The sequence below is a fragment of the Hoplias malabaricus genome, chromosome 16 (genome assembly GCF_029633855.1).
Source record: "Hoplias malabaricus isolate fHopMal1 chromosome 16, fHopMal1.hap1, whole genome shotgun sequence".
Classification (NCBI taxonomy): domain Eukaryota; kingdom Metazoa; phylum Chordata; class Actinopteri; order Characiformes; family Erythrinidae; genus Hoplias; species Hoplias malabaricus.
The window spans coordinates 20,547,357-20,569,192 of record NC_089815.1 but is presented as its reverse complement, the minus strand read 5'-3'; the positions used below and the strand labels follow the sequence as shown (position 1 = coordinate 20,569,192).

The window sequence follows — 21,836 nt, the reverse complement described above, 5'->3', positions numbered from 1 at the left end:
AGTCTGGTTAGAAGCTCGTTGCCTGCTAAAGAGTGAGAGAAAAAGAGAAAAGGGATAGGAGAACTAAGGTGTGAGTAGAAGGTTGTAGTTGTTCGTTAACTAACACCCTTCCTGCCTTTGGTTCTGTCGTTTATGATCTAACACAAGCGTTAGTATCCCCTACAAGTCCCATGGGGGTTGTGTGTGGTCGGATTTGGTTGCGGTGGACCCATTTGAGTTCAGTACTGCCCCGAGCTTTGTTTATTTTGATCCTGTAAACAACGGGGGACAGTTTGTCTGTTATCTTATAGGGACCGGACCATCGGGGTAGGAATTTGCGGGCCAAATTTCCCCCCCTGTTTTTCGCGACCTTCCAACAGGTTGGACAAAGATGTAGTACCATACTTTGTCCCCTATTTGGAGTTCGTCGTGGGATGCTTTGTGATCATAGTACGCTTTGCGACCTTCTGCACTTTTTCCAGTTTCTGCTGGGCAAAGGCGAAAGTGGCTTTGAGGTGTTTCTGCAGATCCTCCATATACTGATGAGTGGTGTAGGCTACGGCTATGCTAGCTTCACCTGGCTGATATAACAGATGTAGAGGCAGAGTCATTTGTCTCCCTGTCATCAACTCAAAGGGTGAGACCCCGACCGCGTCGTGTGGGGTCGCCCGTATGGCCATCAGTACGAGGGGAAGTTTGACATCCCAGTCTCGTTGGTTTGCTGCTACGTACTTTTTCAGTATGCTAACAACAGTTCGGTTGGCTCGCTCTACCTGACCTGAGCTTTGAGGATGGTAGCTAATGTGAAGGCTGGCTTTTACTCCTAAGAGTTGCCAGAGCTGCTGCATGACCTCAGCTGTGAAATGTGTCCCTCTGTCAGAGTCGACACGGCTGGGTAGGCCAAACCGTGAGAAGACATGGTTCATCAGTAAGTATGCAGTGGTTAGCGCTGTGTCATTCGGTGCGGGGAGGCATTCTACCCATTTAGTGAATGCACACGTGACTGTGAGGAAGTACTTGTTACCTCTTACTGTTTGAGTGAGTGGTCCAACCCAGTCTATCTGGAGGTTTGACCAAGGGAAGGATACTCCTTTCTTTTGCAAGGGGGCTCTATGAAGAGGATTCGAGGGTTGAAATTGGCAACATACCAGACAGCCTTTAATGTAGTCAGCCACATCTTTTACCATGTGGGGCCAATATGCCACCTGCCGGAGCGCATGGTGTGTTGCTTTGACCCCTTTGTGTCCCGCAGATGGGGAGTCATGGGCGTGCATCAACATCACCCCCCTGTGGCACTGAGGAACCACGAACGTAGGTGAAGTGTGCGAGTCAGTGGCATGAACTAGCAAGCCTTTGACGACTTGGAGGGACGCTCTGGCGCCGTATAGGTCTTTAAGGCCTGTTATGGTGTCAAGATCCTGTGCTGTGATGGGATATGTAGATGGGTCAGAGACATGGCTAAGCATTTTAGAAATGGATGGGTCTCGAGCTTGGAGAGTAATTAAGTCAGCGTCCGAAAAAGCAGGGTTAATAGAGACAATGGTAGGTTTAGCATTGTCAGGCGACGCCTTCGTTACAGTTCGAGACCGTGTGACAGCTAGGACTTCGATGTCGGGTGGGTTTGGATAAAGGGAGGGATCGAATGTCCACGATGTGCCTTCGCGGGCTTCTTGTTTGGCTAAGCTGTCTGCTTGATCATTGAATTCTTTGTCATCTCCCGGGACTCGGGAGTGACCCTTCACTTTCTTCCAGTAGATCTGCAGGTCATGTGTGTCTACCAAGTGTTCGCATGCCGCGAAAAGCTCTTTGTGTTTAACTGGCTTTTTGTTTGACGTGGTGTAGTTGTTGGTTTTCCACAGTCTCAAGTGGCATGTGAAGCTTAGGCACGCGTAATTGGAGTCTGTGCAGATCACCAATGTTTTTACACTTTTCTGGACCGCAGACTGGATTGTGATGAGAATTCCTGCTATTTCAGCATATTGGGAGGACTGAGCACCCAATTTGAAACTTAGGGGTTCGTGAGGCCATCCGTTTATTCCGATAATACCCACCCCTGCCATCAGGGTGTGTTCTCGGCGGAACGAACAACCATCTACATATGCAGTGACAAGGTCTTTGCATGTTGCATGTGTTAGGATCGAAATAGTGGTGGTTAGCCACGGTAGGTAAGAGGGTTTCTGGAGTTTGTGGCACTTGGGAAGGAATGTTTCCTTCGCATCGCCTGCAGGAAGCAAGGACGATGCCTAGGGGGCTCTTGTACTTTTGCGCGTAACGTACCTCTAAGTCAAAGCTTTGGAGAGCCATTAGCCAGGATGCTACTCGAGCGTTAGTTACTACACCCTCTCGAATTCGTTGGCTGTTTAGGAAAGTGACTGGCTGATGATGAGTTTCAACAATCACCTTCTGACCACCTAGGTAGTTGGAGAAATGTTTGACTGCCCACACTGTTGCTAGTAGTGCTTTTTCGCAGTCACTGTATTTGTTTTCGGAAGCCAGCATAGTTTTACTAGCATAGGCTATGACACGTTTGTCTCTGTCGTGTAATTGATACAGACCGGAGCTGAGACAGTGGTTCGAGAACCCTACTTCTAGGTAGAATTCTTTGCTACTGTCAGGATAGGCAAGGCATGGAGCCGTGCACAGTTTCGATTTCAGTGCCTGCATGGCGTGTTCCTGGGCTTCGCCCCAGGTGAATGGAGTATCCTTTTTCAGGAGGTCATAAAGTGGACGAGCTAGGTCCGCATAGTTCTCTATGAATTGTCGTGAGTAGTTGCATACTCCTAAGAAACTGCGGAGTTCCTTAAGATTGGTGGGTGCTGCGAGGTTTGTTAACCCTTGCACTCGACTCACTTGTGGTTCAACACCATCAGTGCTTACGAGCAGGCCGACGTAATTCACTTTTGTTCTGCACCACTGACATTTGGAGAGTGATATTTTCGCACCTGCTGTTGTAAGCTGGTCAAGAACATGATCAATCTCGTCAATGTGTGCCTGTAGGGAGTGGTTACGCATGAGTATGTCGTCCACATATATGAGGGTGCCTCGCTCGCGGGCGTCAGGGCATGCTTTGTTTAAGAAAATGTTAAACTCTGCGGGTGAGTTGGCATATCCAAAAGGGCACCGAATGAATGTGTACTGTCGGTTTGCGAAAGTGAAAGCGAGCTTGTGTTGGTCTTCTGCTTGTACCGGGATGGTCCAGAAGCCAGAGGCTACAACGATGGTGGAAAGGTATTTAGCGTTTCGGACCGAGGGAAGTTCTTGCTCCAATTGTATCATCGGCCATCGAGACAAGGGAACCTGTTGATTTAGTTTCCGATAGTCGATGGTTAAGCGCCATTTACCATTTGGTTTTATGACGGGCCATAATGGTGCCGAATATGTGCTGTTGCAGGGTCGAATTATGCCCTTTTCCAGCAAGTCATCAATGATTTCTTGTACCGGTTTATAGGATGCCAAGGAGTGGGAATGCGCACTGAATGAATATCAGTGAGACTGCAGTCCGTTGAATCTTTGGCAAAAGATTTCTGATATTTAAGGAGCACTTCACAGAGTTTCTCACGTTCTTCTTTGCTTTGGAGGGCATCGGCCTCCTTTAGAACTTGTTCGACTTGGATACGGAATTCGGAATCAGATTCGAATTCAGTTCTTTTGAAGTACGTGAATTTGAAGTGGTTTCTCCCGCTTCGGGAAGAAGAGATGGTTCCTGGGAGGATTCCGGGAATGAATCTAAAGAGAGAACCATGATCGTCATTTGATTGTCGTCAGCGAGATCTATCCTGCAAATGGCGTCGTTACTCATGTCCAGAGCTGAGAAGAGAGCAACAGCTCGTGTCGGATGAGTGTAGAACACCTTTGATTCTGGATGATCAAGAAGAGGGGATTCAGGCATTGGTCCTATGATCGGAATTCGCAACTCGAAATCATGGAATTTCGTACTGACTAACCAACCCAGAGGGGATGAGTGAGGGATCGTCAAGGATTGAGTGGTTTCATTCTGTACGAATAGATAGGTGGATCTTGCTCGTGTTTCCACCAAAGGTGTGGCTTCGAGGGTGAGGCCTAGTTCGAAGAACTGAGGTGATGGTTGGAAAAGTGCATGCGCGTGGCTTAAGTGTTGGCCAGGTCGCATGACTAAGCGGATGGGTACATTTGTGGTGTTCGCAGGTACCACAAGTGAACCTTGGTTAGTGACCTGACATACCTCGGGAATAGTTTGTCCTGAGCCTAGGTTGCTGAGGTCGGAGGACCAGGTTTCCGTTGAAACATCAGTCAAAGACCACAGTACGCTATTGAGGGTGTCTACGTGGACGTCGAGGCGCACCAAGAAGTCACTTCCAATGTAAACGTAGTGCGGCAAGTCAGGGACGACTAAGAAATAATGGGTGATTACCCTTTTGTTCCACTGGACAGTTAAGGCACAAATTCCGTCAGTGGGTGACATCACTTTTGATGTCGGGTTAAGAGGGAAACGACAAGGACTGCTCACCAAAGGAATATTTGGTTGAGTGAGGCGCAGAGCGTTAAAGAGGGTTTGGCTTATAGCGGACTTGTCAGTCCACAGAGCCAGAACTGCATTGTCCACATGATAGTCCTGTATTGTGAGACCATTCACGATGGGAAGGCCTGGAGCGTCTGTTGTGGGCGGCTGTGTGAAAGTGCACAGGAATGTGTTCCGTTGTTCTAACATGGCACTAGGGGGCCAGTGAGAGACTGCTGTCTCTGGTGTGGCCGCCATGGGCTCAGTTTCCTCTTCCTCGAAGTGAGGGATCTGACTTGGTGGATCTCCTATTGATTCAGGCCGGATTTCGAGACGGCAACACTGAGCTTCCCGGTGGTGTGGGGTGCAGATGGGTAAAGGCTCACGCACTTGTGCCCATATCTTTGACCTTTTGAAGTCAATCAGTGGTTCGAAGCGATTAAGGAGATCTTTGCCGATGAGGAAGGGAATTGTTTCGAGAGGAGACACATGGACTGGATGCACTAAAGTCATTGGTCCGATGGCTAAGTGTATTAGTGCCATAGATTGGATAGTGAGGCCTGCATGTGAATACGGCTGAATTTTAAGAGAATAGTTTTGGAGCTGTATCTCGCGATTTTCACGCCGCGCAATGGCTCGAACCTGGTGGAACAAGGCAGAAGACATGAGCGTGACATCTGATGCAGTGTCCAACAGGGCCTCATGTACTAGCCCTCTCTCCACAATGGTGGACAAATAGAATTTGCGTGCAACCCCTTTCTCAGTTAAGTGTCCCATAAATTGTCGGACGGGTGTGTCGCCTTCAATGACTGAAGGGTCATTTGGCGTTAAACCTTTTTTACCGTCTAACTGAACAACCAAAACAGCACTGGAGGGTGGTTGCGAGTCACCCCCCTGTATCATTGGGTCTTCAGTGTTTGTTTGGGTCACGAGGAGATTGCACGGTGCGCTCGAAGACGGGGCTTCGCTTGTCACTTCTCCTACATAACTCTCTAACATTTCTGGGGTGTTAGAGGATGGCTTTGGGTTAGACCGCACGGAGGTGATAGAAAGAACATCAGGTTTTTTCTTTTTCTCTTTGCAAATCATTGCAAGCATTCGGCGGATGTCCTCTAACTCCTTCGAATTCCTTGCCTTTGAGCTTGTCTTTAGCGTGCTTTTCTTTATTTCGATACCAGTATTTCTCTTTCTTTTCTCTATTAGAATCAGAAAGCTGGTTCTGAGCTGTTCGCTCATATCCCTTATGGGGATGTGATGGTTTTCCACGGCCCGCACCGCGGTTTTCTGCAGGGTAATAGTCACGACCATACCCAGTCCTGTCCCGAGGGTTCCAGAAATCTTTGTCGTGATTTCTGTCTGGTCTGCGAGGAGGGTAGCGCTTGTATTGGTGTGAGGGCGGATGAGGTTTCGGGCCCTCACTAGTCCACGGAGTGGAGGAAGGATCCAGGGCGGATCTTGGTGGATCGGCCTGGGTGGCACCTTCTAACTCTAAATGTGGGGAGTTGGAGTCGACATTGAAGACTTGGGGTGTTTCAGACCGCCTGTTGGGAATTTGTTGGGATTTTAGGAAACCTCTGAGTGCTAAATCACGCAGCTGTCTGCTAGACAGGGTGCGAGGGCAAGCTGCAGCATCCCAACTGATGACTGGTGTGGGGATGGAGGTTTTGGATAAATAGTGATTTGAAATTTAACTCTTCCTCCATTCCGGAGTCATTTCTAGGTCCGAAGTACGCCTGTCTGAGTCGGTTATAATATTGCTGAGGGGATTCCTGGCGTTGCTGTTTTATGTTCAAAGCAGCGGCCAGTCCGGTCTGTGACAGGTGATTGGAGAATTCTTCCTCCAATGCTTGGCACAGCACATCATATCGCGCTTTTACATAGTCTGGCTGACGTTCAATGAAGTTACTGACGTCTCGGTTGGAGGTCAGTTTAATCACGTATAGTCTGTCATCTATGGTGATCCCGGGGAACCTTTGGAGGTAGAAGTCAATATCTTTTAGGTAGGAAAAGATATCATTAGAACTGTCGGGTTTGGGATCAAAGCGGGTTATATTACGCGCGATTTTATCTAGGTCCTTGTATGAGGGACCGTGAGAGGGTGAAGGTTGAGGGGACCAGACACTGGTTTGCAGTGCTCTGGGTCTAGCAGGGCAGTGTAAGGGACGGCTGACAGGAGACACAGGGGAAGGTGAAATACCCGTTGATACCAGAGGAGGTGCTGTAGCAGCTCTAAAGGTTACGGTCCCTGAGTCTGGTTCCTGATCCTCACTATCTTCCTGCTGGTCCTGTCTTACTATAGCGGCACTTCAGGAGTGACCTGGGGCAGTGTGTTCCCTTCAGCTACTTCGCTTTGAAGTTGACTTAACTCTGCCTCTAGCTTTGCTCGCTGTTGCTGTGATAACTCAAGCTCACGTTCGCTGGCTCTGAGCTGTACTACAGCGAGGAGGGCTATTTGACCTAATGCCTCAGTTAGGGGCTTGCCCTTGAGGATGTCGGTTAAGTGGTTTTCTACCCACTTAGCCACCATGTGGTCACGAAGGGCCTGTGAGGCTTTCTGCATGGTTTCTGCGAGCCCAGGCATCACATCACTGGTGATGCTGGTCAAAACAGAGAATGCCTCATCCCACAAAGCTTCTACATATACTTCCGAGGAAAAAGTCCCTTCTGCCATGTTAGCTGTGTTTTAACTGCGAGGTGTAACTTACTTCTATTTAGTACTGATTAATTCTGTTAATCCCTTTCCTAACTAAATCGAACTAACTTCACCTGTACCGAGTGCTCTAAGAGTAACTGCTAGTATGTATGGTGTTAGAGTTCACTTGTGAATCTCTAAAGGAAGTCTGTTAGTAGGAGAGGGTGGAATGACAGTTGCTATACGCAAGTGGGTAAGAAGAGAGAAAAAAAAAATTTATTAATAAAATTTTTCCAATAATTAAAATTATTAAAAATATTTTTATTAAAGAATTGTCGAAAAATTTGGATTAAAGAATTTTAAAATTAAGTAAGATTTATTACTAGATATAATTTCCAATTAAGGAATTATGAAAGTAAAAGAATTTTCCGAATTGAAGAATTATTAAGAACAGCGAAATTAAAGGACTCTCTTTTTTTTTGTAACTGCGTTTGTGATCTGGTATCGAGTTACAGTGTCAATCTCTAATTACTGCACACGGTCTGCTGTAGCTGTATCAGCTTACTATGCTTCCAAGCCTTTACTTGTAATTATTCAGATGTGCAGAGTTTAGAGACAGCCACTAGAGCTGTGATATCAGGTCTTATCAGTGTGAACTGGTCGACAATTTCAATTGCGATAGCAAGTTTCTCCACTAGAGGGTACTGAAGGTAAGTCTGAATGGCAACAGCAAGCTTCAGTATTTAAGTTGAACTTAAATTGTAATACCAGACTGGGACACCAGAGGGCGACAAGCAAGTTACAATGCAACAGCAACAATGGACACCAGTCGGCGCTGGTGGGAATCCCAATAGACACGGCACGAGCAGACACAATATAACACAAGTGGGAATTTCCACTGTAGCGGGAAGTTTCAACACTAGAGGGCGTTATCAAGTTAAAATCTAAAATGGGATAAAGATTTTACACGCTCAGATACTCTATCAAAAAAAAAAATTAAAATTTAAAAGGGGAACAGAGATTTTACACTAAGGTATTTTAAAAGAATTTCATCTGTAATGACAACTTTTAAACACCAGAGGACTGCTAAACACTTATGTTGTCTCGGCGGACAACCTCCCAACCACTAGAGGGTGTACGGGAATCAACCGTCAAGGGTAGCACCACTTGACCACAAGGAGGAGCACGGGAGGACACGCTTCAATAGACGCTAGTTATGAAGTATTTTTCCCTGCAATTACGCACTTATACCACAAGAGGGAATTTGTCTTCCTCTGTTTTGGGGGCGTTTTGAATTTCCCTCCTTAGTTTCAGCTCCGCCCCTTCAAAGGGGTTCGTTCCTTTTCTGAATACGAGTCCAGTCTAACAGGAACAGCTGACAAGAGCAGATCGCTCTTCACACAAGCCGTATTTTCGGCTGTTTAATAACCTCCCAATCGCCTAGCGCGCGATCTCGTTATTAACGCTGGTAGCGACCCAGTTTAAAACGAATGGAGGTGTTCGGTTCGGTGGTCTCTCGCCGGAATTCGCGGCTGAGGGGTCGAACCAACCAAAGTCTTAAAAGCGGAGTTTCGCGCAATTAGACGTGCCCAGGCCTCAATTTAATGCATGCAAAATGGCGCAGTGCCGCGCTCTTTCAAAAACAACCAAGCTTATTTTCTAACCGGTATATACCCCAACAGTTTTTCAAAAGTAACAAACACAAGACGAAATTGCCCACATCAAGCTTTGAATCTCAATCGTTATTCAGCAACACAAACAGCGGAAAGTATTTCATAAACCCAAGCTGAGATTGTTTCAGTGTTTCACAGTTTGTGCATTAAAAGCCTTTTTCCTGGCCTCGCGTGGGCACCTAAATAAACCTTATGTAAATGTTTGATATTAATAATCCAGTATACTCATTGTTGTATGTTACTAATATGAATAGGAAATTTCGATACGGGAAATGTCTATCTTATTACTTATTGTTTAAAATCTTTGATCCAGCCTTCCCTCTTTTCTGTCTCATGAAGTCAGTCACGTGAGCCTGAACTCGCGTCCAATCAGAAAAGAACACCTCCCATTAGGGCGTGATCGCGCTGACTTTGAAAAACAGCAGCTCGACTGCTCACAGTTCAGTTACGAGAGCTCGACAGAAGTAACGGACCACGAAAGAAAACAGAACTGAACGAAGACGACAACAACCGCGAGAAACTCGAGAAACTTTGAAACAACAAAGAGACGCTTTCTCCATTTTTTAATAATGTGTCGAGTGTTTTGAATATCTTCTTTTCTTTTAATCTTGTTTATGTTTTATTACCCATCGAAGTGTGATCTCACGAGTGATCAAAGTAGGCGAAACTTATTCGTGGCCAGAATAAGATATCAACCCTTTGATTAGTCGATAGCAGATATATTAACGTTATAAGCTGATTTCTGAAGACATTACTCCTGGAAAACTGAACAACGAGACGAGCTAATACTCTGAAAAAGCCGCTCCACTCCGGTGGAAAACTAGCCACGCCTGTGAAAATCCAAAGAGGGGAAACCTCGATCGACGCAGCTCCGCCTGAAGCCGAGAGCTTTCAACTCAACCGGAAAGAGATCTCCTCCATAAGTGGGCCAGTCTCTCACCACGTGGAAACGACGAGAAACACCCCAGAACACGGAGATTAAACAGCAGGACGCGACGGCTCGGTGAAACGGCAAACGAGTAAGCTAGCGTATTTCACACTTTTCCAGGAGCTGATGTCTAAGTAAACCCCTTTATAATTTACCATTTATTAAACCTTAGTTAGCAACAATTTAGTCACAAGCCAGCAGTGCCTAGCCCACCTTAAGGTCAAAACCGGTTTCTCCTGCGGTGATACCGTGAGATTACAAGGCTACGCTATGTTAATTAAATATCTTCTCTTTGTTAATAAAACTTTCATTATTTGAAATAATTGCAGTGTTTGCAATTTGTTCATTATTTTCCTGAAAATCCTGAAGTACTCATTTAGCGTGATTATTATTCATTGTCAAACTAATTATTAATGTTTTAATTGCCTAAGCCAATTATAAATTTTAATTAATATCATTAAGTCAAATATCAGAGATTGGAGGAGTTTGAATAAGGTCAACGCTATAAACACAAATTATAAATATATATATTAAATATATATTCACAAAGGTATCGTGACGTGTGATTAAAAACCTAACATACGCTACAATATATAGCTCTTAATTCTGAATATCACCTAAAACTTATTAGTAAAATTGAACAGTCAGTTCTATAAATGTTTTTTGGACATTTCAAAAACTCACAAATATGTCAAATTATGTACAGCAATGACTTAAAGGTTAACAATGTGGAATTAAGGAACAGCAATTTCTCCTCCCACAACATTCATGGCTGAAGTGCCCTTGCACAAGGCACCTAACCTCAACTGCTCCCTGGGGACCGATGTGGCTGCCTCTGTGTGTGTGTGTGTGTGTTGTGTGTGTTCATAGCACTTAGTCACTAGTGTGTGTGTGTGATCATTGCCATGGATAGGTCAAATAATTTTGCAGTACTCTACAATAGCAATAAAACATGTTTAACTTTTTAATTTTGAAAGGGTCCTTTAATGAAAACAGTCAACACTTTGATTTGCATTAGAGCTTTGATTCAGTGTTGTTTCTGAGAAGAGTGAAACATGTACATACCAGTAAGTACCTATAACTAGCATGTCTCTGTACTGAAATCCTGCATCTCTCTCTCTCTCTCTCTCTCTCTCTCAGCCAGTGTGAATGTGGGTATCGTGAATGGCACAGTGGCAAAGCCCCACTCCAGACCCTACATGGTTTCTGTTCAAGGAAACGGGGAGCACGTCTGTGGGGGTTTCCTCGTGTCTGATCTCTTTGTCATGACAGCTGCACACTGCTGGAAAGAGTATGCTCTTTTTTTACTGAATAGTTTTGGCCGAGCTGACCTTTTTTATCTGACTGACACTTCTGCCTAGTTTCTGTTTGTTTGCTAAATTGAAAATGCACAAAAATAAAATGTGGCCCGTGTAAAGATTATGGCAGATTTATTCATTGTCTGTACGCGCTTATACAATTCAGGGTCATGGTGGGTCCGGCGCCTACCCGGAATCACTGGGTGCAAGGCAGGAACACACCAGTCCTTCACAGGGTGACACACACACACACACACACAAAGACACACACTTTTGAGTCGCCAATCCACCTATCAACGTCTGCTTTTAGACCGTGGGAGGAAACCCTGCATGTTCAGTGGAGCTGAGAGACTACACTAATCACAGTTGTAAATAATCCTTTTATCTCCAACATAGTAACTTTACATAGGAAAGATAACTTAGCTTGTTAAATCTGACAAGATATTAGGTCACTGGCAGTTTGTTGGATGCTGGCTTCACATGTATCAGAAGAAGCATGTGCGAGTCTTCGCAGTTTGTCAGCATGGTGTGATTGTGGGTAACCTAGTAGTAATTAAAGAGGTGAACAATTACTAAACTGGGAAGTAAACTGAGTAAAGAAATACATTTTTCAACAAGTTACTGTCTCCTGGTTCCTCTAGGAGTGGACTGGATAAGGCAGAAGTGACAGCAGTGATCGGAGCTCATGATCTGAAGTCCAATGACTTTGAGCGTATAGCAGTAAAGGAGCATCACATTCATCCAGAGTTCCATTACCCTGCCCCCAGCAATGACATCATGCTTTTGAAGGTAAACTCTGCTATTTACTTTCAGCCTAGCTTTATTGTACAGGTATTGAAATTAGGACATGCCTTTCAGTGTATTCTAAAATTAATAGTAACTTCTTTGAGTATGAAATGTATGTTGTGATGAGTGTGAGGAACTGAAGTATCAAGCCCTAAGGATTTAAGGTTAATGGTCTATACGCACTACAACATAGGAGGATATTTCTGCTAGAAATAGATACACTAGCACTTTTGTTACATTACACTTCAACAGAATAAAGGACTCTTACAAACTCATTCACTAAATAGAAATCAACTCTACACTATTTCTATAGGATACTCAAGCCCACTTTGGTTGGTGAGGCTGTAGAGCAGAGGTATTCAAACTGTGAGGTGTGTGATGGGAACAGGTGAGAAGCAAAATTGGAAATTGCAAAAAAAATAAATATTTAAAGACTGTTTGCATTTATATTTACCATTTTCATATATTTCACTATCCATTTTGGTAATGTTGGTTTATTTTACTACATTAGTAAATGTTTATTTAATGGACTAATTGTACACAAAAATGGTATTTTTCTTTGACTCAAACCAGAATCTGAGAAGAATTCAATGATTAAAATAAGACTAAACGTAATACACATTTTAGTCTAAAGTCTAAGATTAAAACTAAATAAAAATCAGCTGCTAGAAATAACACTGTGTCCGTGTCACTGCAGCACTGAGAATGATCCACCACCAAATCATACTCTCTGCTCTGTGGGGGTCCTGACGATTGAAGAGCGACAAACAATGTGCGCACAGCAACAGATGGACTACACTCTGTAATTGTAGAAGTAGAAAGTGCTCCTGTATGGTCAGTGAAGCTGAGACAATGGACAGTGAATATAGAAATAAGGAAGAGCACATAATATTCTGATATGACGCTGTATTGAGTTTATACGAGAGAAACAAACAAAATAAAAACCTAAAGGTTTTACCTAAAGAACTGGAATAGAATTGAGGAAAGATATGGACTGGATGAGGCGAAAAAAAATGATGTTATGTTCATATGTGGTGAATAGAGGAGAAGCATTTAATATACGCTGCTGTAATTTCCATGTTGATGCATTTGTTTCTCGATGGGGTGTTCTCAAAAAACTGTCGGGTGGGTCTTTGGGGGGTGAGCTGAGTCTTTCCCTGTTCTGTTTTAACTCTTACACAACTGCTCACTCTTTGATTTCTATCAGAAGTTTGACAAGAGGACGATGGGTTCCGCTTGCGAGTCTTCATTCCTCCCAAGGTTTCTTCCTCCAGCCTTGAGGGAGTCCTTCCTTGCCACAGTTGCCTTTGGCTTGTTCGCATGGGGCTTTCTGATCCACATTGTTATCTGTTCTGATACCAGTTCTGTAAAGCTGCTTTGTGACAACATCACTTACAAAAATGTGCTATATAAATACATATTGATTGATTGACTGATGACATCACAAATGTGTGCACCTCAAAGTGGCAGGGACTCAGAGCAGGTTTAAAGTAAGAGTCATGAGGCTGTTACACCCAGTGCTGTTAGTAACCTTACTGATGCTTAAAGAATACGACCCCAGAACAACATTCAGCAAATGTAATGTTGCCCAATTTTCATTCTCCCACCATGCTCCATCATCCAGATTCTCTCACATAATCAAGTTCAGTTTTGTTTACAACATTTAACAAATTTTCTTGCCTTTTTTACAGCTAGGAAAGTCGACTGAAAACAAAAAGAATGCTGCAAAGATTTCCATCTCTAAACAAAGCAAAGACATAGATGGGTCTTGCAGCGTAGCTGGTTGGGGAAGAATTAAAACCAAGGGAAATGCAAGTAACGTACTTCTGGAGACGAACGTCATCGTCTATGAAAATTGTGAAACATACTGGAACTACACCAACTTACTGTGTGCAGGTGGTAAAAAAGGTGGATTTTGTCAGGTAAATTATCCTTAAGATTAAACCCATTAAACCCAAGCAGATTTCAGTTTCCTGGACCAGGATTAAGCCTAGTCCTGAACTACCCAGCATTCTGATTGGAGATTAACTACAGAAAGTACAATTTAGTCCAGGTCTAAGCCTAATCCCAGGTCAGAAAAAAACATCAGTTGTTAGAATTTTAGCAGAAGCTTTATAAAGGTTTAGTTCAGCAGTGTGTTAACGTTGCTTATGTTTTGTTGCAGGGGGGCTCTGGTGGTCCTCTGGTGTGTGATAACACTGCAGTCGGCATTGCTTCCTTCACCGAGAAGGACAATTGTGACAACCCCACAAAACCAAATGTCCACACTAATATTTCTGCATTCATGTCCTGGATCAAGGCTATACTCAGTAAACACCAAAATGAGTAGTAATGCGCTTGTGCAAGTGTTACATGTCTCAGATCAGACACAAGGTCCGATATTGTGACATATTTATTGGGGGGATGTCTGACAATACATCAAAAGTTACAGATTTATTTGGAGATAATGCTACTGCTTTCACTCGTGCACTGTCTGCTACTGACTGTTCTTCACTAGCCTGAGATGCACAAACATAGTAAGTAGATCAGTTTGTGCCTGTCACGGATCACGGGGCGGACTGACAGAGGCGGACGCACTCGCTAAAACACAGGATATTTTAATAAACAGAAGTTGACTAGACAGACAGACTTGGACAGAGATAATCAAACGGAAACCTAGACTAAAGAGACAGATACTAACTAAATATAAACAGAGGGAACTAGACAGACAGAGATAAACCTAGACAGAGTAAGCAAAACAACGAGACAGGGAACTGGAATCTAACGAGAACGAGAATGACACAAAATGACAGGACCTGACAGAGAACTCGACAAAACAAAGGTGAAATGAGAAATGTACGACAAACAGGACGTGAGACAAGAGGGCTTAAATACTGACACAAACGAGACACACCTGGACAGATAACGAGGACGGGTTAACACATGACACGGACAAGGAGGCGGAACAAAGGCGGGACGAGGGCGGAGACAAGGACATAAACAAAACATAGCCATGTGCTAAAAAGAGCACATGACCGGGGACAACAGACTTGACAGGACGAAGGCGTGACAGTGCCCCCTTTTGACCCGGTTTAAATGTTGAACCACAGTAAATACAATGGATTGCTTAGAGCAACGTAATGTCCATTAGAATAATTAAAAAAAATGAAGGTGGTCTTTTCCGTATTGTCCACTGTTGTTAACTATTAATCAATGTGCCACACAAGGCCTGAGTACATTGGGGAAGAATCCCTAATGTAAGTTTGTCCCACATTCAAAAACAGGGAATGTAGGGAGGAGCGCTATGTGCATGTGTGTGACTCCTCAGGTGAACCACTTGGAAACGATGAATGGCATTTAGTGTGCAATGTTCTGCTTAAAACTAGATCATATTGCCTAGATTTCATTTACCAAGTTTGCTGCAGTTTATCTTTTAAAATTTATCTACATTGTTCAATGGCAGTGGCTAGATATATTAGTTTTGATTTAGTGTTCTTTCTGAGAAGAGTGAAAAATATACATACCAGTAAGTACTTAGAACTAGCATGCCTCTGTACTGAAATCCTGCATCTCTCTCTCTCTCTCTCTCTCTCTCTCTCTCTCTCTCTCTCTCAGCCAGTGTGAATGTGGGTATCGTGAATGGCACAGTGGCAAAGCCCCACTCGAGACCCTACATGGTTTCTGTTCAAGGAAACGGGGAGCACGTCTGTGGGGGTTTCCTCGTGTCTGATCTCTTTGTCATGACAGCTGCACACTGCTGGAAAGAGTATGCTCTTCTTTTACTGAATAGTTTTGGGCAAACTGACCTTTCTATCTGACTGACACTTCTGCCTAGTTTCTGTTTGTTTGCTAAATTGAAAATACACAAAAATATATTGTGGCCCGTGTAAAGATTATGGCAGATTTATTCATTGTCTGTAAGTGCTTATTCAATTCAGGGTCATGGTGGGTCCAGCGCCTACCCGGAATCATTGGGTGCAAGGCAGGAACACACCAGTCCTTCACAGGGTGACACACACACGCACTTTTGAGTCGCCAATCCACCTAACACAGTGTGCTTTTAGACCGTGGGAGGAAGCCCTGTATGTTCAGTGGAGCTGAGAGACTACACTAATCACAGTTGTAAATAATCCTTTTATCTCCAACATAGTAACTTTATATAGGAAAGAAAACTTAGCTTGTTAAATATGACATGATATTAGGTCACTGGCAATTTGTTGGAGGCTGGCTTCACACGTATCAGAAGAAGTATGTGCTAGTCTTCACAGTTTGTCAGCATGGTGTGATTGTGGGTAACTTAGTAGTAATGACAGAGGTGGACAGTTACTAAACTGGGGAGTAAACTGAGTAAAGAAAACCATTTCTCAACAAGTTTCTCTCTCCTGGTTCCTCTAGGAGTGGACTGGATAAGGCAGAAGTGACAGCAGTGATCGGAGCTCATGATCTGAAGTCCAATGACTTTGAGCGTATAGCAGTAAAGGAGCACCACATACATCCAGAGTTCCATTACCCTGCCCCCAGCAATGACATCATGCTTTTGAAGGTAAACGCTGCTATTTACTTTCAGCCTAGCTTTATTGTACAGGTATTGATATTATGACATGCCTTTCAGTGTATTCTAAAATTAATAGTAACTTATCTGAGTATGAAAGGTATGTTGTGATGAGTGTGAGGAACTGAAGTATCAAGTCCTTAGGATTTAAGGTTAATGGTCTATACGCACTACAACATAGGAGGATATTTCTGCTAGAAATAGATACACTAGCACTTTTGTTACATTACACTTCAACAGAATAAAGGACTCTTACGAACTCATTCACTAAATAAAAATCAACTCTACACTATTTCTATATGATACTCAAGCCCACTTTGGTTGGTGAGGCTGTAGAGCAGAGGTATTCAAACTGTGAGGTGTGTGATGGGAACAGGTGAGAAGCAAAATTGGAAATTGCAAAAAAATAAATATTTAAAGACTGTTTGCATTTTTATTTACCATTTTCATATATTTCACTATCCATTTTGGTAATGTTGGTTTATTTTACTACATTAGTAAATGTTTATTTAATGGACTAATTGTACACAAAAATGGTATTTTTCTTTGACTCAAACCAGAATCTGAGAAGAATTCAATGATTAAAATAAGACTAAACGTAATACACATTTTAGTCTAAAGTCTAAGATTAAAACTAAATAAAAATCAGCTGCTAGAAATAACACTGTGTCCGTGTCACTGCAGCACTGAGAATGATCCACCACCAAATCATACTCTCTGCTCTGTGGGGGTCCTGACCATTGAAGAGCGACAAACAATGTGTGCACAGCAACAGATGGACTACACTCTGTAATTGTAGAAGTAGAAAGTGCTCCTGTATGGTCAGTGAAACTGAGACAATGGACAGTGAATATAGAAATAAGGAAGAGCACATAATATACTGATATGACCCTGTATTGAGTTTACACGAGAGAAACAAACAAAATAAAAACCTAAAGGTTTTACCTAAAGAACTGGAATAGAATTGAGGAAAGTTATGGACTGGATGAAGAGAATAAAAATGATGTTATGTTCATATGTGGTGAATAGAGGAGAAGCATTTAATATACGCTGCCGTAATATCCATGTTGATGCATTTGTTTTTCGATGGGGTGTTCTCAAAAAACTGTCGGGTGGGTCTTTGGGGGGTGAGCTGAGTCTTTCCCTGTTCTGTTTTAACTCTTACACAACTGCTCACTCTTTGATTTCTATCAGAAGTTTGACAAGAGGACGATGGGTTCCGCTTGTGAGTCTTGGTTCCTCCCAAGGCTTCTTCCTCCAGCCTCGAGGGAGTCCTTCCTTGCCACAGTTGCCTTTGGCTTGCTCGCATGGGGCTTTCTGATCCACATTGTTATCTGTTCTGATACCAGTTCTGTAAAGCTGCTTTGTGAGAACATCACTTACAAAAATGTGCTATATAAATACATATTGATTGATTGACTGATGACATCACAAATGTGTGCACCTCAAAGTGGCAGGGACTCAGAGCAGGTTTAAAGTAAGAGTCATGAGGCTGTTACACCCAGTGCTGTTAGTAACCTTACTGATGCTTAAAGAATACGAGCCCAGAACAACATTCAGCAAATGTAATGTTGCCCAATTTTCATTCTCCCACCATGCTCCATCATCCAGATTCTGTCATATTAATCAAGTTCAGTTTTGTTTACAACATTTAACAAATTTTCTTGTCTTTGTTACAGCTAGGAAAGTCGACTGAAAACATCAAGAATGCTACAAATATTTCCATCTCTAAACTCAGCAAAGGCATGGATGGGTCTTGCAGCATAGCTGGTTGGGGAAGAATTAAAACCAAGGGAAATACAAGTAACGTACTTCTGGAGACGAACGTCGACGTCTATAAAAATTGTAAAACATTCTGGAACTACAACAACATACTGTGTGCAGGTGGTAAAAAAGGTGGATTATGTGAGGTAAATTATCCTTAAGATTAAACCCATTAAACCCAAGCAGATTTCAGTTTCCTGGACCAGGATTAAGCCTAGTCCTGAACTACCCAGCATTCTCATTGGAGATTAACTACAGAAAGTACAATTTAGTCCAGGTCTAAGCCTAATCCCTGGTATGAAAAAAAACAAAAAATTATCAAAAGCTTTATAAAGGTTTAGTTCAGCAGTGTGTTAACGTTGCTTATGTTTTGTTGCAGGGGGGCATTGGTGGTCCTCTGGTGTGTAATGACACTGCAGTTGGCATTGCTTCCTTCACCGAGAAGGACAAATGTGACAAACCCAAAAAACCAAATGTCCACACCAATATTTCTGCATTCATGCCCTGGATTAAGCTCATAATCGGTAAACGCCAAAATGAGTAGTAATGCGCTTGTGCAAGTGTTACATGCCTCAAATCAGACACAAGGTCCAGTTTTTGTGACATATTTATTGGGGGGATGTCTGAAAATACATCAAAAGATACAGATTTAACTGGAGATAATGCTACTGCTTTCACTCGTGCACTGCCTGCTACTGACTGTTCTTCACTAGCCTAGACCCACAAACATAGTAAGTAGATCAGTTTGTGCCCCCTTTTGATCCGGTTTAAATGTTGAACCACAGTAAATACAACGGATTGCTTAGAACAACATAATGTTCTTTAGAATAATTAAAAAAAAATTAAGGGGGGTGGTGTTTTCCATGTTGTTCACTGTTGTTAACCATTAACCAATGTGCCACACAAGGCCTGAGTACATTGTGGAGGAATTCCTAATGTAAGTTTGTCCCACATTCAAAAACAGGGGATGTAGGGAGGAGCGCTATTTGCATGTGTGTGACTACTCAGGTCAACCACTTGGAAACGATGAATGGCATTTGGTGTCCAATGCTCTGCTTTTGTCCAAAGGTGTGTGTGTGTGTGTGTGTGATCGTATTGCCTCAAAGCATAGTTTTTAAGAGGTTGGAACTATGATTAGTTGGATTTTATGTTTGACAGACATTACTATTATGGTGTAATGTATAAATGTTTTGTTGATGTATATGTTATTGGGCTTGTCTTTAGATGATACAGACAAGGATTCAAACAGAAGTGTGATTGATAAGGGTTGGGAGAATCAGAGCAGTGTGGTAAGTTTAAAATGGTAATGTTGAATATAATTGTTTTATACATTATTTTTTGTCAGTAAAACCCTTTCTATTTTTATGATTGTGTTAAATTTAATATTTGTTTTTTGTTATTATATTTATGTTAGGATTTTATATGTTGACTTTTAATGTTTTTGTTTCTCTCTTTGTGCAGAATGCTGAGTCACATTTTTGTACCTTTGGATTTATTGATTGATTTGATGGTGGAACTGAGCTTAATATTAATATAATTGTGGTTTGCAAGTTTTTTAAAAGTAGTCACTTAAATTCTATGGGTATATTTTTTTCACATATTATTAGAAAAACTTAGTGTGGTGTGTAAAGCCCTTCTAGCTGTCAGGAACCACGGATCGGACTGACGGAGGCGGACGCACTTGCTAAAACACAGTAACTTTTATTTACAAGACAACCATACAAAGACAGACTAAGATAACTAGTGAGAAAACTTAAGCAAAGAAAGACTGAGACAGAAACTTGGAAACAATGACTTGGACAGAGAAAGGGAACTGGACATAGAAACCTAGGAAGAGAGAGCTAAACATACAAAGAGAGAAACAGACTAATCTTAGACAGAACTAAATAGACACTCGAACAGCTAGAACTAAACAGACACAGAAAGTTAAACAGACTAAACTTGAATATAGACATAAACCGAGTAAACACACAAACAGACAAAAGAGATACAAAGACTGACTTGGAGGATATAAGAAATAAGCAAGACAGACCAAAGAGTACAAAACAAAGGTGAAATGTCCAACCAACAGGAGAGACACAAGGGAACTTAAATACAAGACACAGACAAGCTACACCTGGACAGGTAACGAGGGGGCAGGGAAACAGATGAGACACAGGCGAGGAGGCGGAACAAAGGCGGGACTAGGGAAACAACAAACAGAGCCATGTGCTGAGAGCGAGCACATGGCCTTAAAAAAACAGACATGACAAGACTAGGGCGTGACACTAGCAGTGAGAGATGTAATTGCCCTTGTTTTGTGGATGATAACTGACTATACTCTAAGTGAATAAAAACCTGTAATTTTACTCTTGATTTTGGTGGAGTTGTTCTTTAATGGCCATATGCTGAAACCTGTTGTATTTAAAGAATGTAAAGTTAAGAGTTGACTGAGTATGGATGAAGAACTGTCATTAGACCATCATCTAGAACTTGATATTTCATTATAAATAAACCACTTGTTTTGCATTAAAACCATCTGTCCTCTCATGCTGAATATTGTAATGATAGGTTTATGAAATAAACAGAATGTAAAAGGATGTAAAAAATCCCCACAAAAGGATTCATGTTCATAATGAAATCAAAGATGGAACCCATGAAGGGAGCACATTTATATTAATAAATACCTGCGTAATTAATGTATTCTTCCTACACTCTTAAAAATTATGGTTCTACAAGGGTTCTTTATTAAAGGAAATGGTTCTTTGTGTAACCCCTATTTGGGTACCATTCTGGTAGTTATAAACATTGTAACTTCATTGGCATTCACTTTCTAGGGCCTTATAAGCCAATCACAATCAAAAAACAAAAGTATGCAGGGTTTTATTAAAATAATAAAATGAATATAAATTCCTATTTTTGTCATTATTTAAAATGTATCATGTTTTGGTCTAATTTCCCTCCCACAGTATATGAATTAATTACCTTTATTATTTATCTATTTTCTTTCCTGTGACAGGTCATTTGTCTGTTTTAACATCTGATGGCTTCTTCGTTAAGCTGGGTTACATTTGCATCATGAAAGGGTTCTTCATATGGATAGAGAATGGGTTATAGATGGTTCTATATAGCACCAAAAACGGTTCCTCTATTGTTACAAGCTTGACATCGTAAAAATAAAAGAACTTAAAGGTGCTATATAGAATAATCTATAGCACATTCTCCATCAATCTGAAGAATCCCTCCATTCATTGATTATTTGTAACCGCTTATCCAGTTCTAGGTCACGGTGGGTCCAGAGCCTACTTGGAATCATTGGGCACAAGGCGGGAATATACCCTGGTGTTACATGTAACAATTTTGTGCATGTATTTGTTATCTTGTTTTGTTTCCTGGTTCTTTCTTTTTCTCTCTCTCTTCTTCTCATGGGTAGATTGGACTGTCACTTCATGGACCTGGCAACCCTTCCAGCTCCAGCCAATCCCAACCAGCCACAACAGCTTACTGCTCCTAAAAGGGTGGGGCTTAAACGTTTTAAGCTGCACCAGGAAATCAAAAAGGCAGCCATCTTTGGGCTCACTTGTTTTGTTTGGAAATTGTTTGACTCTGTCTGGTTGTATGGTCTTGTGTGCTGGTGTGTGTCTTAAAAAACTAGTTTACTGAGGTCTACCTTATGTTAGTGTTGTTTTGCCTTTGAAGTATTTATATTTTTGTGTTTGAAACCGTGTCCTAGTCCTGTCAGGTTGTCTGTTTGTTTCTGTCTCCCTAGGAGGGTGAGAACAAGTTAGA

At 42.3% G+C, this 21,836-nt stretch overlaps 2 protein-coding genes across 3 annotated transcripts; both read left to right on the top strand.

Moving 5' to 3' along the window:
- The first annotated feature begins 10,457 nt into the window (after positions 1-10,457).
- Positions 10,458-13,718, top strand: LOC136671373 (granzyme B(G,H)-like). Its single transcript, XM_066647045.1, has 4 exons — positions 10,458-10,526; positions 10,775-10,982; positions 11,637-11,776; positions 13,465-13,718. Exons 1-4 carry the CDS (start codon positions 10,458-10,460, stop codon positions 13,708-13,710), a joined length of 663 nt encoding a protein of 220 aa, XP_066503142.1. The 3' UTR covers positions 13,711-13,718.
- Positions 13,719-13,725: 7 nt separating this feature from the next.
- Positions 13,726-20,712, top strand: LOC136671343 (mast cell protease 4-like). 2 transcript variants are annotated; one of them, XM_066647025.1, is made up of 8 exons: positions 13,726-14,082; positions 15,368-15,518; positions 16,148-16,295; positions 17,984-18,214; positions 18,448-18,592; positions 19,033-19,136; positions 19,293-19,357; positions 19,530-19,571. In XM_066647025.1, the coding sequence occupies exons 1-7, from the start codon at positions 14,058-14,060 to the stop codon at positions 19,323-19,325; spliced, it is 837 nt and encodes a 278-aa protein (XP_066503122.1). In that variant the 5' UTR covers positions 13,726-14,057; the 3' UTR covers positions 19,326-19,357; positions 19,530-19,571. The 2 variants fall into 2 exon arrangements, with proteins under 2 accessions (XP_066503122.1, XP_066503123.1); XM_066647026.1 differs by lacking the exon at positions 19,033-19,136 and having other exon boundaries at positions 13,729-14,082; positions 19,530-20,712.
- The last annotated feature ends 1,124 nt before the right edge of the window (positions 20,713-21,836 follow it).

Excerpts from the sequence above, each read along its gene's own strand:
- LOC136671343 (XM_066647025.1), top strand. The coding sequence starts at position 14,058 with ATGTCCTGGATCAAGGCTATACTCA. Across the intron at positions 18,215-18,447 it reads AAAAAGGTGGATTATGTGAG|GGGGGCATTGGTGGTCCTCT; the intron begins GTAAATTATCCT and ends GTTTTGTTGCAG. Across the intron at positions 18,593-19,032 it reads CTGGATTAAGCTCATAATCG|GGGATGTAGGGAGGAGCGCT; the intron begins GTAAACGCCAAA and ends ATTCAAAAACAG.
- LOC136671373 (XM_066647045.1), top strand. The coding sequence starts at position 10,458 with ATGGCTGAAGTGCCCTTGCACAAGGCACCTAACCTCAACTGCTCCCTG. Across the intron at positions 10,527-10,774 it reads GGACCGATGTGGCTGCCTCT|CATGTCTCTGTACTGAAATC; the intron begins GTGTGTGTGTGT and ends ACCTATAACTAG. Across the intron at positions 11,777-13,464 it reads ATGACATCATGCTTTTGAAG|CTAGGAAAGTCGACTGAAAA; the intron begins GTAAACTCTGCT and ends CCTTTTTTACAG.